The sequence below is a fragment of the Accipiter gentilis genome, chromosome 4, assembly GCF_929443795.1.
Source record: "Accipiter gentilis chromosome 4, bAccGen1.1, whole genome shotgun sequence".
Lineage (NCBI taxonomy): Eukaryota > Metazoa > Chordata > Aves > Accipitriformes > Accipitridae > Astur > Astur gentilis.
This window is the reverse complement of record NC_064883.1, coordinates 41918378-41937024: the sequence shown is the minus strand read 5'-3', so window position 1 is coordinate 41937024 and position 18647 is coordinate 41918378. Positions and strand designations below refer to the sequence as shown.

Below are 18647 nucleotides of genomic sequence, written 5' to 3'. Positions count from 1 at the left end.
CTGGAAAGAGGTGCCAGCACCCCGGCTCACAGCACTGCGTGGGAAGTGTCTCGGAGCTAAGGGGCTCACAATGGAGCACGGGGGCACGGTGCTTGGGGAAATCCCTCCACACCCCAATCCAACCTCATCCACCTTCTTGGCCAAGGCAAATCCAACCCGACTCCGTCTGATTTTGAGTGGAAGCTATGGCAAGTGAAGGATCAAAGCGAGACATTGGCGTAGGAAGGGGGTGAGCAGCCCCTTAGAGGCTGGATGCAGAGGTGGAGTTGAGGAGACCCTGGTATGGTTGTCTTCAGGCTCCTCCATGGAGCCAGCGGAGACAAATCCTCCCACCTCCGTGGGCTTGGTCCTACACAGGGACTCCTGCAGCTTGGCTGTACCCAAACCCTGTGGGATACAGCTGGATTACATTGTAAAGAGCCGCCCGGAGAGCAGGCAGCTTCATAGCCTGGGGACTCTGACCATGCCACTGGCCGTCGGCCCAGCTCCAGCTTGTAGAGGGAAAAATCCAGCCAAGTGCTGGAATTGGGCAATGCCGGGTCAGTCTGCACCTCGCCTACCGCTGCAAGGGGTTTGATGCCAGTGGTGCAGCTCTCTGAAAGCTCCTGGTGGTCGATGGGAAGCATGTGGAGATCCTCAGCTGAACTGTGACCAGAGCTGGAGAGCTATCTGGTGCAGGCTCCCAGATGTCCCTCCCATCCCAGCTGTGCTGGGGAACGAACTCCCCAAAACATCGTCTCTCTTGCTTGTGGGGCCTTAAATCCCTCTGAGGGCCAAGCCTTGCTTGTAGGGGCCAAGTCCCTTCTGGGGACCCAATTCTCTTGGGGGGACAACCCTTGCTTGCGGGGCTCAAGCCCATTTTTGTGGTCAACCCTTGCCCATGTGGCTCAAGTCCCTTTTAGGGGCCCAAATTCCCTTGGGGGATCACCCCTTGCCTGTAGGGCCCAAACACCTTTTTTGGGGATCAAATCCCTATGGGTCCAAAATCCCCTCTGGGGGACAGGCCTTGCTGCTATGCATCCTGGGGGGAGAAGCAAACCCCTTCTGGAGTCCAAACTTTGCTTGTGTGTCCCAAACCCCTCACAGGACCAAAACCCCTTTTGGGGTTCAAGCCTTGCCTGTGGGGCCCAAAACCTCTGTGGAACCCAAATCCCTTTTAGGCACCAAGCCTTTTGTGTAGGTGCCAAATCCCCTTGGTGTCCAGAAACCCTTTTGAGGGCCAAACCTTGCTTCTGGATCCCAACCACCTTGTGGGGCCAAAACTCTTTTTAGGGCCAATTCTTGCTTGTGGGCCCCAAACCCCCACGGGGATCAAAGCCCCTGTGGTGCCTCACTCTTGTCTTGGGGTCCGAGCTGTGCTTGTGGGTCACAGACCTCCTGTAGGGTCCCAAACCCTGTGCAAGGTAAAAATCACTTTCAGGGGCCAAGACTGCTTGTGGGTACCCAACCCCTCGTGGGGTCCAAACCCCTTGAGGCACCCACATTCATTTTTGGGGTCCAAGCAGTGTCTGTGGGTCCCAAACCCCATGCAGGGACCCAAACCTTTTGCGGGGTCCAAATCCCTTTCAGGGGCCAAGCCTGCTTGTGGGTCCCTAAGCGCCCTGTGGGACCCAAACCTGTTTGGGGTCCAACCTTTGCCTGGGGGCCCCCAACCCTTTGTGTGACCCAAACCCCCCTGCAGTCCCCAATTCTGTTTGGGGGTACAACCTTTGCCTGGGGGTCCCCAAACCTTTCTATGACCCAAACCCCCAGCAGCGCCCAAATCCATTTTGGGGTCCAAGCAGTACTTGTGGTTCCCTAAACCTTTGTGTGGCCCAAACCCCCCTGCAGTCCCCAATTCTGTTTTGGGGTCCAACCTTTGCCTGGGGGCCCCCAACCCTTTGTGTGACCCAAACCCCGCTGCGGTATCCAAATCTGTTTCAGGGTCCAACCTTTGCCTGGGGGTCCCCAAACCTTTGTGTGACCCAAACCCCCCTGCAGTCCCCAGTTCTGTTTTGGGGTTCAACCTTTGCCTGGGGGTCCCCAACCCTTTGTGTGACCCAACCCCCCCTGCAGTCCCCAGTTCTGTTTTGGGGTTCAACCTTTGCCTGGGGGTCCCCAAACCTTTCTATGACCCAAACCCCCAGCAGCGCCCAAATCCATTTTGGGGTCCAAGCAGTACTTGTGGTTCCCTAAACCTTTGTGTGGCCCAAACCCCCCTGCAGTCCCCAATTCTGTTTTGGGGTCCAACCTTTGCCTGGGGGCCCCCAACCCTTTGTGTGACCCAAACCCCGCTGCGGTATCCAAATCTGTTTCAGGGTCCAACCTTTGCCTGGGGGTCCCCAAACCTTTGTGTGACCCAAACCCCCCTGCAGTCCCCAATTCTGTTTTGGGGTCCAACCTTTGCCTGGGGGTCCCCAACCCTTTGTGTGACCCAACCCCCCCTGCAGTCCCCAGTTCTGTTTTGGGGTTCAACCTTTGCCTGGGGGTCCCCAACCCTTTGTGTGACCCAACCCCCCCTGCAGTCCCCAGTTCTGTTTTGGGGTTCAACCTTTGCCTGGGGGTCCCCAAACCTTTCTATGACCCAAACCCCCAGCAGTGCCCAAATCCATTTTGGGGTCCAAGCAGTGCTTGTGGTTCCCTAAACCTTTGTGTGGCCCAAACCCCCCTGCAGTCCCCAATTCTGTTTTGGGGTCCAACCTTTGCCTGGGGGTCCCCAACCCTTTGTGTGACCCAAACCCCGCTGTGGTATCCAAATCTGTTTCAGGGTCCAAGCCTTGCCTGGGGGTCCCCAACCCTTTGTGTGACCCAAACCCCCCTGCAGTCCCCAATTCTCTTTTGGGGTCCAACCTTTGCCTGGGGGTCCTCAACCCTTTGTATGACCCAAACCCCCCTGCAGTCCCCAATTCTGTTTTGGGGTCCAACCTTTGCCTGGGGGTCCCCAAACCTTTCTATGACCCAAACCCCCAGCAGTGCCCAAATCCATTTTGGGGTCGAAGCAGTGCTTGTGGTTCCCTAAACCTTTGTGTGACCCAAACCCCGCTGCGGTATCCAAATCTGTTTCAGGGTCCAACCTTTGCCTGGGGGTCCCCAACCCTTTGTGTGACCCAAACCCCCCTGCAGTCCCCAAACCTGTTTTGGGGTCCAAGCTGTGCTTGTGGTTCCCTAACCCTTTCCGGGACACCCCCCCACACACCCCCCCGCCTGGAACCCACATCCATTTTAGGGCCCACACCCATTGTACACCCCCCCGTCAGCGTCTCCCGCCTCACAACGGGAAGAGAGCGGGGGAGAGTGGGGGGGGGGGGGGGGGATCCTGCGGTGCCGTCGGGGCGGGGCGTGGCGTCCCACCGCCCCTGACTCAGCGCCCCGCCCCGCCCGCGAAGGCGGGAGGGGAGGTGGCGGAGCAGGAAGCCGGGCGGGCCGGGTGCGCGCCGGCCCCGCGCCTGTCACCGCCTGCGTCAGAGCCCGGAGTTTTCCACTGACGAAAAAGGGCAGCGCGGCGCGGCGTCAGCCCCGGCCCCGGTCAGCGGCAGCGGAGCGGGAGGTGGAGGAGGAGGAGGAGGGAGAGGGAGAGGCACCGCCGCTGCAGCCGGACACCCAGAACCCGCCGCCGCCTGAAGGTAGGGGGGCAGCCGGGCTGGGGCTGAGAGGAAAGCGGTGGCGGGAGCGTGTGTGGGGGGTGTGTGGAGGCGGTGTGTGTGTGTGGGGGGGTGTCCGGTGGTCTGGCCGTCGGGGCTCCGGTTCGGAGTCAGGTCGGTGCTGGCTCACTCGTCGCGGGGTCCGGCGCGGTGCTTGGTTCTCGGGGGTCCGGGTCACCGCTCGTCCCGGTGCTCCGTTGTCCGGGGGTGGTGGTGTGTGGTGGTGTGTGTGGTGGGGGGGGGGGGGGGGGGGGGTCCGTCTCGGTTCCCCGCCGTCCGGACCCGGGCAGACGCGCCGCAGCGGCGCCGTCTGGCCGGGCTGCTCCGGCCCGGGGGCGAGGGGAGCCCGTGGGGGGGGGGGGGGGGGGGTGTCCGGGACCCCCCGTGGCAGCGGGACCGCGTTCCCCGGGGAAGGGGTTTGGGGGAGGTGAGGGGGTGTCTTTGCCGCTCCCCCCCCCGGCCCGCCCGCACTTTCCCATCGGCAGAAAACGCTGTGCTGTATACACGTTATAAATCCCTAATTATTTATTGATTTGGAGTAGCGCTGAGTTCCCCCCCCCCCCCCCCCCGTTAGTTAAGGCTCCGCTCCATCTTTACGGCTGCGGTTCCAATTTTCTGATGTTGAAAGAAAGGCGCGGGGGGGTGGTGGTGGTGGTGGTGGTTTGGGGGGGGGGGGGGGGGGGGTGAAGGAGAGCCCTGCCGGTTCGCTCTTCCCCAAATCTGCCCGGCTGGGGATGCTTTCCCGTCGCTACAGCAACACCTACCGACCGGCGCACGGATGGACGGACGGACGGACGGAGAGCGGGCACCCCCCCCCACACACACACACCCCCACCGCCCGCAGCCTCCCGAAATAAAATCAGGGCTTTTACAGTGCACCTGAGAAAAAGAAGGAGGAAAAAAACCCCAAACCCAACAACAAACAAAACTACTAAGTTTTCTCACTGTGGGATTTTTTTTTTTAATTTTTTTTTTTTTTTTTTTTTTGCTTCCACCCCCCCCACCCCCGGCATCCTCCAAAGTGTCTGTCACCTCCGAGTTACATAATGTCGCTGTAGGAAGAGGCTGACACATAGGGACAGCCCTTTCCTAAAGCAGCCCTGCCTCACTAACGTCTGTAATGACAGCGCCTCGGTGGGATGGAGAGAAAACCCTCACGGCCATGTACAAACCTCAAAGTCTTGTCATTTGTTACAGGGAACTCATCAGCAATTAATTTTTTTTTTTTTCTTCCTCTTTTCCACAAGAATTTTTTTAATATTATTATTATTTTTCCTCTGCTGAGCAGTTCGCAGATGAGGCCAGTCAAGGTTGGGGAGTTTATTTTTGGGATGGTGCGTGCGTTTGTTCTCCGTGCGGAGAGACTCTGCAGCTCCCGGCAAGCCTTTAATAATTCAGCGCAGGAAATGTGTGCGTATATATAGCAGGCAAGGTAATGCACAGCGTGTACCTACAGGAGGACAAATATGGAAACCTGGTGTGAATTATTCATGAGGTGTAATCAAATAGAGGATTTTCCTAGACAAAGCACACTTCGCCGTTTTCATATTTATTACAGCACAATCTGCGCCGAGTACATTTGAACCTCATTTCATTTGGGCCGTGTCAGATAACCTTTAATGTATTTGCTAATGTTTCTTATTTACCTTTCAAGCTGTCAGCGAGAAATAAGGGCTTGATAGGAAAATCTGAAAAGCTTTTTTCTTTGTGGCCTTCTGAAAATTAGTAGATGGAGTAAATGCTTCTGATGCTCTTCCCGGGAAAGGCGTTTTGCCTGTTCAGTCTCTGGCAGGAGAATAAACTCGTGGTGCTACGAACTGATTCATGCTCTTGCTCGGCGGCACGGGGTACTTTGGGTTTTGCTGTTGCATAGTAGGCAGAGGCTATTTTTAACCGGAGCAAGGTTATGAAACCTTAGACCCAGCTGGGTGAAAATAATCTGGCCTGAACTGGAAAGCACAGCTTGCGTGGCTGGGAACACGCACGGGACTGTCCCCTGGAGGGTCCCAGTGGGATGATCCCACTCGCTTTGGCCCTGGTCAGCCCCAAAATTGGGAAGTGTTGTCATCGTGGAGGCTGTCACAGCGGCGCGGGGGAAACCACTTAGGTAAATATGCAAAGAATTAAAATAGTTAAATGAACGAGCAATGAATCAGTGTTGATAGCGTGGTGATTATTAAGTAACCCAGAGGCGTTACTGGAATCACCGCTGCTGTTAGACGTGAAATATCTGGGATAGCTAAACGGGAAGCTCAGCTCTGCACCAGTTCTTGGTGATACTCGCACCAAGGTCGCCTGACCCGCAATAAACAGAGGCGTGCAAATAAACACCGACCCCAAAAACTCCCCTGTGTTTGCTCCGCGAGTCGCTTTCGGAGCCGTACCTGGCTAAAATATGCAGTGGTGGTTTTTAAACTAATATTTACTCCTGCTAGACCTGCACAGCCACTGCGGCTCTGGGGGAGGGAGCGGGAGCCGCTCTGACTCACGGCTCAGCAGTGTGGTGAACTCGCTCCCGGCACCCGAGCCCTCGTCCCGGTGTGCCGGGAAGAGTCCACTTTGGCTTCCCAGGCTGCAGGCAGACAGCTGTGCTTGTAAAGTTGGCAAACAGGCTCAAAAAGTCACTGAAAAATAAATACTTTTAGTGCATTGCACTGAGGTGCTTTGTTTTATTTTGTTTTTACCCGAATTGCTTTGCAGAAGAAAGTTTCCTTTCGATAGCTCACGTGCAGATTTGGGATCCTTCCATTCTTTAGGATGCTCCACCGACAGAAACCCCCAAATTTAAAATGTCCTTGCTCGTAGGTGTTCTCCTGCAGTACCATGGGAGTTGTGGCACAAGCAAACGCAGCCGCTGGACTTGCTGGGAGAAGTTTCCTTTACGTTGCTTGCACTGCTGCATTTGTCTGCCCGGTGCAAAGCACATACACAGCCCCAAAATATAATGCCAAAACATTTTCTCCGCGTACTTCTGCACAAAGCTGTGATGCCTCTTAGTGCAGTCTCTTATAAATAGACTAACTGGACACTGGTAGGGCTTTTAGTTGCCTTCCTCTGCGCTCGGCTAAACAAATGCCAAACCTTCTTAAATCTAAATTACTCGAAATATTTACTGTTGAGACGTAGTCCAAGAGGAGGATAGTTAAAACATTAATTCCTCGCATTCCAGTGTATTAGGGCTTTACCCTGCGACTTGCCAAGCACCAGAAATGGGACTTTGCAGATTCAATTCCCTTCCCCCAACTAGAGAGCCAACCCCCTCACTCCCCCCCACCCAAACTTTAATGCTTTAAAAAAAAAAAAAAAAAAAAAAAGGAGGGAGAGAAAAAGAAAGGAATGCACATCTGGGCTAAATATTTGTTAGAAAGTATTCCCAGGATAGTGGGAGTTCTGGTGCCAGAGAGGAATTCCTGCGGGTTTGATCCATTGCATTATGTACTTGTTCCAAAAGCTGTTTTCAGTAAAATAGATGAGTAAGAAGTCTTAGCCAAGAACAGAATGTCTTTTTTGGCAACTAAAAGGAAGATAGGATTATTTTATTTCAGGTTATGTAAAAAAAAAAAAAAAAAAAAAAAAGGAAAGAGCGAAGAGAGTGGTAAAATCCTGCGCTCAGTGGTTCCTGCAGAGATTCGCAATGGCAAGCACAGATACATAGATATATATTTTTTGTTTGGTTGTTTTTTTCCATGCTGCTGTGCACGTTTTTGTGACTTCTTTGTAAGACATCAGTGTGGATTTAAGATTACTTGCGGAATTACTGCAATTAAAATGTCCTCGCTGTGTCTGAATTGGCCTCTGGGTTTTTTTGGCTGAGCGGCCAGTGGTTTCAGCGACATGGCTTTCAAGGCAGCATCCAAATCGTTGGCGTGATTTCTGCTCCCAAGTGCCGGGGTGAGGAGGGGAGGAGAGGATCGTCTTCACCTTGACGGCGAAACCCCTGTCTGGAGGACTTTTTTGGGGTGGATACAAAGTAGATGCCGATGGGTGCAGCCCCACTGCGTCGCGTATAGCTCCTGAGAAGGATTTGAAAACTTGACCTGGAAAACGTCGCAGCCGTAAATCAGCAAAGAGGGGTAAGGCATTACAGGGGGAAAATTAATGTGTTTTGGCTGGTGGGCAACAGGTTCACCAGCTTTTTCCTATTAATTGAGAATCATGTCTGCACGACACCTACTTTGCATTAACAAAACAATAGGTGTTTTGAATAAGACAGTCTGCCAAAGGTGGTTTTTTTCCTATGCATTTGGCTTGTTCTCATAGATGGGAGATGCACGCACCTCCCTTCATCCTGCTGCCAGACGTGGCTAATCAGCAATGATAGTATTTTAAAAAAATAATAAATAAAATTGCACCATCTTATACACAGCTTGCCTTGGCTCTGGCTTGGTGTTTGTGTTAATTTGGTTAGCTTGCTTGAGGAAAAGGCTTCGTTTTGTTTCTCGCTGTGTGGTTTGATGGGAGGCGGCGTGGCTCGTGATTGTCACTGTTGGGTTTGCAGGCGACCCGAGCATCAGGGCTGCATCGCTCTGCAGCATCGTGATGTCTGCCTTCTCACTTCTCTAGGAGTGCTGAAGACCAGGTAAATCCCAGCAGAAATGGATGCTGCGTGGGTTGGTTTGGGATTTTTTTTGGTGCGGACCTGAGAGTTATCCCTGCTTTAGTGGTGTGATTTTGGCTGCTCCAGTACCCTCCGGTGTCTCCCGTGGTGCTTGGATGTGGTCACCATCACACCTCTGAGGGCGTTTGCCATTGGACATGTGTCTTACGGGCTTTTTGGGAAGCTGGTTTCTCCCTCCCTTGGCTAGACAGTGGCATCCTTCACCGGCAACATCGGAGGTGTCCTTCGGAGCAGCGAGCTGTCGCTCTGTGGTGCGAACTGATGCTCTTTCAAGCCACGTGTGGGACTTTTTTGCAAAGTTTTTGGTCGCTCTGCGTGGACGATGGGGTTGGCTGGGATGAACAAACCTCTGGCTGCAGCCCAGGCTTTGATTCGGACCCCTGCCATGGATTTGAAAGGTTTCTTTGCTCCTGGTTGTTTCTTAAATTAAATGTGAGGCAGAGCAGAAGGCACACACACAAGAAGAATAAAAATGAAAGGTTTGTAAAGGCAGGCAGGGAGGTGGTTTAGGCGTCGTGGCTGCCTTTGAGCTCTGCTTTGCCAGGGTCCAGGCAGGAAAGGGGTTAATCCAGGTGTCAGGTAGGACGTGTGCTGCTGGGGCTGGAGGGTGGCCAAATCCACCTTCTCCCCATCTGTTTTGGATTAAGGCCAAAAAACCAACAACCCCTCCATGGCAAAACCACCTGCAGCTCCGGGGCTGCCGAGGAGGAGGAGGAAGAGGAGGAGGAGGAGGGATGGTGGGGATCACCTCTGCCAGGCCCCCAAGTTCAGGGGGCTGTGGGGGATGCACTGGCTCTGTAGGAGCGCATTGCAGTGAATGATTAACTTCTTCAGGCTGAGGAACTGCTTCATCCAGGGATTTTTTTGACCTTTTAGGGGACTATTGTCTCCTGGGAAGCTGTTGGTAAACATAATTAACGAGGGCTGGCGCAGGGCTTTGAAGACACGGCATGTGCTCCCGTCCTGCTACGTGTTCCTGCGCGGTGCCGTCGAGATACTGAGAATCCCATCGTTCGGAGGTTGCGAAGCCGGTGTGGTTTCTCTGCCGCCTGTTCAGGGCTGTCAGGAGGGCCGGTTTAGTGTTTTGGGTTTGTTTTGTTTCAGAGACTTAAATTAACTTCAGACATGCAAAAGAGGGTGAGAAAGTGCTACGGTTACAAAGAACAAATTTGGCAGGTGGAGGAGTTTCAGCTGGCGGGAGGGGATGGGGACCGGGTGTCTGGCACCCCCGTATCTGCACTGTCACCGTTTTGGGAGCTGTATGTGTCTGTCCCAGTGTCATCCGCGTTTTAGGGATGCTTTAGGTTTTATTGAAGCACCGGGGTGGCTGGTAGCATCCCACCTTCCTGGGGCTCTCCCCACCTTGCTGGAGGGAGTTTCTGGCCCGGGGCTGCATTATCTCCCACTGTGGTTGTGTCTTACAGCCCGGTGGGATGGGGTCAAAGCAAGTCACTCCTCCGGCAGCAGCCTGTTCTCAGCTTTGGGTACGGCTCACTGGCTTCAAAATAAGCTGGTGGTGACTTCTGCAGACGCAGGGGCATCTGGTGCGGTATTGCCAGCGTGTAAAAGGAGGAACAGTCCATCATCTATGCAAGAGCATCTCAGCTTAGGTGGGCTCTGACATCCGTTAGCCTATTGTAGGCAAAGTGTGTAGCTTTTGTGCAATTTCAGGAGACAAAACCCCACAAACTTTACAAAAGCAAAGGTTAAAAGATGCAACAAAGTTAGTTTTGTTTTTTCTTTTTTTCCTTTAAGATGAACAGGGGAAAAGCATGCAGGAAATTTAGGAATCTAGGCAAGTACAGAGTTCCTTTGTTTTTAATTAGCTGCGTTGTTTTTAATTGCTACTATGCTTGATACATAACCCAGCCTAAACAAGAATAGCTTATTGAATGGAGGACTGACTATGAAAGGCACCGTGAGGAGAAGGGCTGTTCTTCACAGTTGATATATTTGTATTTCAGTGCTTCATTTAATAAGTCTGTTTCCCCAGGGGGCTGTAGCAAGTAAATCATGCCAACAGATTGTTCTCTGCAAACTGGCTTATTTTTGTAATTAGCAAGACGTTAAAGCTGTAACTGCATAGAAAGCGATCTGGGTAAGGAGTTAACATAAAAGAATTAGTAAGCAAAATGTAATACTTATTGTTTGATAACATTTGTGTTGATTGAATTGGTTTCCGGACAGTTTGTTGTCTGCGGTAGTTGTTTTTTCTGCAGCGTCGTAAAATGGGAGAGAAAGTCAGCAGGTGTGCACAGCGAGGGTAGTAAGGTGTGTTCTTTGCGGGGGAGCACTTTTTGGGAATCATACCTGCGTGGCCAGGTGGACCTGGCAGAGAAGCCTTGCTGAGGGTTAAAGCCATCCTGCTCATCACCAGAAACTGCCAATATTTCCCCCACTTTATTTTGCTTTTCTCCTTTGTTTTCCAGTTGTATGAAAAATACGGCGTCACCATGAGCGGAGTATTGAAAAGGAAGTACGAAGAGCTGGGGGATGACAGTACCTACTGCTCCTCCTCCTCCTGTTCCCCCCTCTCTTCCTCAGCGTCTTCGGGCTGGGAGTCGGACGAGGAGAGCTCCCACGGAGAGCCCAAGCCCAGCTCTGCCTTAACGCCCAGCTTCACCCGTGAGTATCTCTGGCAGCCCCTTTCCTGGGGTCAGCCATGCCTCTGTGTGGGTTTTTTTTGTAGTGTGGTGGTGGGTCATCACCATGCAGAGACCCCCTTGAAGCACATCTTTACGAGCGAAAGCGGCCGTAACACCAGCTCCCTGTCATTACACCAACTGATCTTCATTTTATAATCAGCCAGCATCCTCAGGGTAGTCTTCCTCAGCCCTTCCTCCCAGCATTTATCATTCCTTTATAATGCTTTTGCTGAAGTCCAGATTTCCAGGAATAGAAACCCAAGGACCTGGGTGTGCAGAGGCATGCAGGTGCCTCCAAGCCAGTGCTGTAGGACCATCCCACCATCCCTCAATCAATAGCTGTCAAGCTATTCCATAGGCAAAACCTAAACAGACAGCAAGGCCCATAACACTGGTTTTTAAAAATGATTAACCAGTATAGTAATTACCGTTTCAGAGCTCGTTTCCTACATAAGTTGGGTACTTTGCCAAAGAACATGACACGTTTGACATTGCCTCCGCTGTTAGTACAGATAAATGCTATTTTGTTTTCCCAGCAATATCAGTTTTGAGAGCTTTTAGGAAAACACACAGAAGACAAGGTTGTAAAATCCTTTATCTGCCATGTGAAGGGAAAAATAAAAAATACAATAGGGGACCATCTTCATGGAGGAGAAATAGTCCAACCTAGTAAATTATACTGAACACCCACTGTATATAGCAGTTAAGGTCTACTTAGCAGACATACACAAACACGCAGTGGTCTGAAAAGGCTTTAGAAGTCTTGTAATAATAAAGAGTCTCATTCTTGCTTGTCTTCCCAGGTTTTGTGACAAAACAATGAACTTTTTGTATTCTCTGGCTCAATTGGAAAAGGGTCAGGAATGGGAAAACAATTTCGGAGGAGGGGTGCGGGGAGAGAGAAGCAAATGCCAAAGTGCAGCAGCTCAGCTGATAGATGATCGTGGTGGTTAACTTGCCTTTTGATAAAGAGCTAATGTTTTAGACGATTGAGTCAAGGTTATTATGAAAATGCAACGCGCAGTGCAAAGATATCATCAAAGCAACTGCAGAGCCCAGTGTGAAACCCCCAGCTATTTAGCAGAAGCTGCTGACACAGCTGGGTGAACGCTTTTTTTTTTTTTTTTCATATGAAACTGAAATGCTATATTTTGGCAAGTGAGACTTGTGAAACACGGGTGCAGCTAACTGTCCGTTCTTACACTTTCCCAGCCGCTGGGGCCAGCCAAATCAGCCGAGCCCCTCGGGTTTTCGGCAGTCCTTTCGTTTGGCTCCCTGCAGTAGGGCTGCCCGCAGCTCTGTCATCCAAAGAGCGGGGCTCGGATCCCAGCTCTGCAGGAGTCACCCATCCTTTCTGGGTTATTTTTTCCCATACTCTCCGTGGTGGCAACCAAGACATCCATGCCCCAGCAGAGAATGGGACCAAAAAACCTCACCACCGAATCTGTGCATAGCTGACTCTCGTTCCTGACATGCTCATGCTGCACAAAAAGCAGCTCTGTAACCCAGTATCACTGCATTTCGCTTTGCTTTTCATGGCCAGCTACATTCGTGGAAACTCACTTACTGTGAAACTGCCCTGGCTAATTAGTCCACCTCTGCTACGTTTGCACGTGCAAATGTGCAGAACCAGGTATCTCTGGAGAGGCTCTGTTTTAAATGGTGTGTAGCATGTTTCAGCAGTTTAAGATAAACCAGAGTCATGTATTGCCATGTTTACCCTGGGATCACCTGCATAAAGATTAACATCTTTGCAGCTGCTCTCAAATGAGTCTCTTGAGAATAAACTATAGATTCATAGTTCCTCCCAGTGGATGGTGAAAGGAAGTACCAGAAAAACAGCCGTTTTGGCTATTTTCTGCCCTGCCACAAAAGCTGGAGCCACACAGTGCTGGAGTGTCGGTGCTTCGGCATCCCGGGAGCAGACCATAAGCTCCTGAATGTGGGGCAGGGTGCTTGGGTTTAGAGCAAGACAGGCGTGTAGGATGGTTTGTTGCTTGTTCGTTATGCTCTGCTGCACGTAAAGAATAAGCAAATACATGCTTCCTGAAGGAAGTCAAGCGGGAAGGAGAAGCATCAGCCGTTTCTTAGGGTGAATCTGATCAGTGACTCCAATGCATCGGGACTTGGCTTAGTTTCCTCTCCATCCTCATCCCACCTTTGAAGTATTAGATCCTAAAACACCAGAAGCCATCAAGGGATGTTGCACCCTTGTCCCATCACGTCCCTGTTGAGAGAGTAATTTCAAGTCCTGCCTGTTTGTAGTATTTACAGCCTGTTGGTAATATTTCTGTCCTTTCTGCAGGATGGCAGTACTGACTTTGTGCTTTTTTTTTTCTTCCCCCATTTTTAGCCACGTCTATCTTGAAGAAATCCAAGCGACTAAAGAAAAACAATGTGGAGTTTGACCGGGTCACTGTGTTTTACTTCCCACGCTGCCAGGGGTTCACGAGTGTGCCTAGTCGTGGGGGCTGTACCCTGGGGATGGTGAGCAAACACAGCTCCTCCCGGCAGTTCACGCTAGCAGAGTTTTCAAAGGAGCAGGAAAACGTTCGTCGGGAGAAACTCGAAGAGAAATTAAAAGAGGAGAAGTTGGAAGCGTTGAAATGGAAAGTGAGTAGGAGCATGGGGCTAGGTTGGTGAGGAGCTGGTGGATGTCATTAGTTAATGGCCAGGTTTTGGTAGGAGCCTCTCTGAGACCTGGGGGCATCGGTCCTTAACCCTGTTCAGGTCTCCAAAAAACACAGGCTCTGGTGTGGGATTTTCAGCTCAGTTCTTCACCTTCGCAAAGTGATGGAAAAGACACTGAACTCTGCATGTCGGGTGTCTGTCAGGTCTTTGGGGGCTCTGACACAGATGTTGGTCCTGGGGTCGGCCACCATGGGGGGCAGATCTTTTCTTGCTTGTTTCTCCTGACCTGGGGGTGCTGATGGCTCTGTGTCCCCAACACGTCCCTAACGCTTTGCCCATTTGTTGCCCTTAGCTAACCATGAACGGCACGAAGGAGTCGGAGGAGGCCAACCAGCTCACCATCGAAGACATCTCCGATGATGACATTGACGTCAGCAACGTGGACCTGGAGGATGGCTTCTTCCTCCAGCCCTACCCCGCCAAGAAGAGACGCGCGCTGCTGAAAGCTGTGGGGGTGAAGAAGATCGACAAGGAAGAGAAGCGCGAGCTGCACAACATCCGCCTGTCCCGCGAGGACTGCGGCTGCGACTGCCGGGAGGTCTGCGACCCGGAGACCTGCAGCTGCAGCTTGGCAGGCATTAAATGTCAGGTACTGCCCTCGCCTCTGGGCACAGGGGAAAAGCCGTGGCTCCAGCTGATGTGTATGTTAAAGCAGGGAGGGTTTGAGCAAGCAGGACAGAGTTAGGGCAGCCTGTAAAATGCATGTGTTCCCACCTGCGCTTGGAGCGAAGCAGGCGAGAAAAGCTCTTAGAGATGCTCCCCAGGCTGCGAGGCAGACGCTGCTTGAAAGCGTCCACTTCCCAAATCACACGTGCAGCCGTCCCTGCACTGCTGCTGCAGCCGTGGGGATGTGTCTGAGCCTGCAGCGTGAATGCACCTGCCCCATCCGTTCCCACGAGACCTGTACCTGCTTGGTCTCCTGTTGGAGATAGGCCACGAGGGAATGTCTTCATAATGAAAGCTTCTTGCTCCCCACGCGAGACTGCAATTTCTCCTCCTCCCCCTGTTTTTATTTTTAATTTTATTTTCCCTTGGTGTGTGTCACAACTCCCAGCGCGCTCAGGCAAACGTGGGAGTCTCGGCTGAGTGTCATCCCACAGCTAGCTGTGCAGACCACCTACAAAGTGGGATAATCCTTCCATATTCAATTAGCTTATTATGTTTTTCATTTTATTTTTTATGGGTGCCTGCCTGGCTGTGTTTGGGGAGGCATATTACCTATTCTGGGTGCCGCGCACTCCCTCGATGCCGTGGTTGCAGGCTGGGGGTGGTGTAGGGTGAGTGTGCACAGGCGGGTGGGTGCACACAGTCTGACGGGTGCTCCATGTGTGTGTCACAGCTCCCCTCTAGTGGCTGCTGCTAACAGGGACATAAAGGTGCCACAGACGCCTGTTGAGCGATTTGTCCTTATCTCGGCAAGGGGCAGAAGCTCATGATATGGATCAGGTATTAAATATCATGACGTAATATATAAAAATTCATGTTTGCCCCCCTTACGTCTCCTTTTGGAGCATTATATTTTGCTTTTTTTGGAGCCTTTTAACTTTCTTCAGTTGTACTGAAATCCAACGTTTTTATGACAACCCTTCAAAAGAGCAGGGTGTCTTTTTTTCTTTTTTTTTTTTTTTTTTTTTTTTGTCTGCTTTTAAACCCCTCAGCTGTTACTTGGTTTCTCAGGGCAGGTGAGTCGCGAGTGTTTGCGATTTTGTGCCACCGGGTTCAGTTCTAACTCTCCGCCTCTGCTTCTCCCCGTGCCAGATGGATCACACCTCCTTCCCCTGCGGCTGCACCAAGGACGGCTGCGGCAACACCGAGGGCAGGATCGAGTTCAACCAGGCCCGCGTGCAGACCCACTTCATCCACACCATCATGAAGCTGGAGCTGGAGAAGCAGCAGCAGAGCAGCGAGAAGGTGGCGGAGGCCGAGCCCCCTTTTCGGGAGCGGCTGCCGCCCTTGGGATGTGCAACGGGTAAGGGCTCCTTGGAGGAGCGTGCGGTGCCGTTGGCACCCGCCTTCCAGTTCAGCCCTGACCTGGAGGCTCTGGGGGAGAACAGCTGCAGCAGCGACATGACGGACTCCTCCATCTCCTCCCACCCCAGCGAGGACCTGGAGGAGCCCTACGAGAGCCTCCCCTCCGACAAATCCCAGTCAGACGTGGACGACGACGGCTTGGCGCGCATCCTCCACTTCAACGACTCGGATGCTGAGGAAGAGGGTGGCCGTGGCCAGGATGACCTAAGCTGCTTCCACACCGCCGACTTCTTCATCGAGGACCACGGCGGCGAGGCCAAGCCTGTCCCCGGTCACTTGTCCCACCTCTCCGAGTGCCTGGACGAGAACGCCAACCAGGACGGCGGGGGTTTGCTGGAGGATGCTCCCCATGCACGGTGCGATGGGCTGTCATGCTGCGCCTCATCCCCGGCTGAGCCCTGCTCCAAGAGCTACGCCGACCTCAGCCTTTCCTCTGACTCCTTGGATTTCTTCCAGTCCTTCTCAGACTATAACTTGGGACCCCTTTACAACTCCTTAAAGGAGTATGAGAACCTCGATAACTTCTCAGCGTTACAGTTTCAGTTGCCTAATTTCCCCAGCTTCCCGCAAGCCGGAGATCAGGGCTCCTGTTTCTTGGAGTCCCTCATCGGCTTGTCCGAATCCGTCCCTGAAACCCCGGCCCCTTTCACAGACAATCAACTTTTGGAGGATGCCATCAAGTCATCGTTGATGGAGACGGTGAAAGTGTGAAATGCCCATGTGGCTCGGGCGGCAAGGACCAGTGCCGAAAGGAAAACTGAAGCAGTCTGATGGGCAAACTTTCACAGAAAGGATGATGCGCTACTCAAAAATAAGGAGGAAAAAACAAAAAAAAAGACTTTCTAAGCAAACAAACTATTTTTGGTCTTTATAGAACGTGGACGTTTTGACATACTGCAGCTACAATCAGTTCTCTCGCTGTTTGTGCAAAAATTTCTAAACTTTCATGATGGGGTGGGTTGGGGAGGGAGGGAAAAAGACTTTCACGTATTAATTTCCTTGTGTTTTGTATGAAAAGACCTGTTGAGAAATGCTCCTTGCTAATGTTGCCAGTCGTACGTACAGCCCCTTCTAGAAACGTTTCAGTGTTGCAGGAACTTTTTAAGACAACTTTTTGAAGCTGTATTTATTGTGAAAATTTGTGGTTTGCGTAAGAGTTAGCCCAACACGCTCTTATGTTTAAATCGGACAAGGTTTACAGAAGAGATCCATACACTATATACATAATCATTCTTCATCTATTTATTGCAAATTCCAGAATTTAACTAGCCACCGAAGCTTGAACTAGCATGAAACCTTATTTAAATTGGTAATACCTCAGATGTATTATGTGTACAATCATTTTTTTTTGCATAATATATCTGTATTTATTTATTTTCTACCTGTAGTACATGAATAGCACTGTGGTTTATCAATGACCTGGAAGGGCAATAAGGTCTTCAGCAGCACCCATCCTTAAAGACGACCCTGTTTTTTCTGAATCTGAAGGATGTTGGCTGTTTGGTCCTCATTTCACATTTCTAAAAGAGCTGAACGCAAGCGGGTGGGAGGGGGGACACAGGGGAAACATTTGTGCAACATCCTTTGGCTTCTGTCAGCCCTCTAGTAGTCAGGATGATGGTGTCTGATCTCCATAATATTGCTATGGAGAGCAAAACAAGCAAAACCTTCAACTAGTCAAGAAATAACATAAACTAGCTGTATTTAAGCAAAAAAACCCGAAAACCCTTTTCATAAATTATTTTATAATTTATTTAATTTCCTTAGGATTTGGCCATGAGATCTTTCCCGATCAATTATGGTGCCTGAATATGCAGAGGAACTGTTAGCAGCGGTAGGGGGGTGTAACGAGAAGGACCTTTGCAGCCCTGGGGGGGGCTTTGGGAGAGCAAAGCCACAGCAGCAACACTGTGCTCATGCTCCTCAGCAAGTGCTCCTTAGGACTCCCCAACGTCGAGGGTATCGCAGCTCCAAAATCTAGTGGGTCAGACTGTTTATACTATTATTTTTTTTTTTTTATATAGGTAAATCAAGTGAAATAGATGGATATGAAGGTTATTGGGTTATTTATCCTTTGAATATGGTTTTAGAGGGAAGAAAAAGTAATGCCTGAAAACAAAGCTGAAAAACTTGATGGCTTTTGTTTCATAAAATGAGAGAAATCGTCATGTTTAGGAAGGATATTGGAGGCCCTCTTGGCCTTTTGCTATTTAAATCAGTCTGAGAACATGACACTATTTGGCCACGAGATGTAACTGGACATAAAATTTGTACGTCAGTGATACACTAAGTGCCTATGCCAGCTGCATGGAAAAGAAAAAACAACTGGCTTTAAAACCTACTGGCTTTAAATCCCTCCTTGGAAAACATGAGATTGGGTGATGGGAGCGATTCCTGGCATTACCGGCACCGGAGGGGAGGTGGCAGCTCGGGCATCCCAGCCCCACCGCCCTGGGAGCGGGGTGCTGGTGGGAGCTCCTGGGTGTGCGCAGACACCTAGATGGGGGGGGGGAAACCCCCCAAAATCCAGATTTGTGGATTTTTTTCCACTGGCTGAAGTGTTTATATCCCCAACAACAGGAATGGTGCTCTTGGGTACCTGGAATTCAACAGGCACCTCATGCCAACCTGCCAGCAATTTAGGAAACTTCTGGCATACGAATATGGCAAAGGCTGTTTGTGTTTGTTTGGTTTAGTTTTTTTTTAAATCATTGTTATTACTATTTAATTGTACATCTTCTCTGGTATTGAGCCGGTCAACTTGGAAGCGGAGCTGACCTGCCGCGGCCGTGAGTGGGTGCTCGCCCCACGCTCGCTGCCACATCCCCCTGCAAAGCATCGCCCCTGGGGACCTCCCCGCCGGGCAGGAGGGCGACTGTAGGAATACTACTGGCAGATGGAGGATTTCCTGGACATACATATATATATATATAATTACTATTTTTTGTTGTTGTCGTCATTTCTTTAGGCTGAAAAATCCCCTTCAGTTATCTCCTAGGTGGTAGTTTCTATCCTTCAGACTGCATCAAAAATACTGACAGT

The 18647-nt window shown here is 51.1% G+C and overlaps 1 protein-coding gene across 2 annotated transcripts; it reads left to right on the top strand.

Moving 5' to 3' along the window:
- Nucleotides 1-3385: 3385 nt before the first annotated feature.
- CSRNP1 (cysteine and serine rich nuclear protein 1) lies at nt 3386-16564 on the top strand. Of its 2 annotated transcripts, none has more exons than XM_049799135.1 (5): nt 3386-3602; nt 10668-10863; nt 13237-13496; nt 13867-14163; nt 15333-16564. In XM_049799135.1, the coding sequence occupies exons 2-5, from the start codon at nt 10692-10694 to the stop codon at nt 16314-16316; spliced, it is 1713 nt and encodes a 570-aa protein (XP_049655092.1). In that variant the 5' UTR covers nt 3386-3602; nt 10668-10691; the 3' UTR covers nt 16317-16564. The 2 variants fall into 2 exon arrangements, with proteins under 2 accessions (XP_049655092.1, XP_049655094.1); XM_049799137.1 differs by lacking the exon at nt 3386-3602 and adding an exon at nt 4631-8199.
- Nucleotides 16565-18647: the final 2083 nt, after the last annotated feature.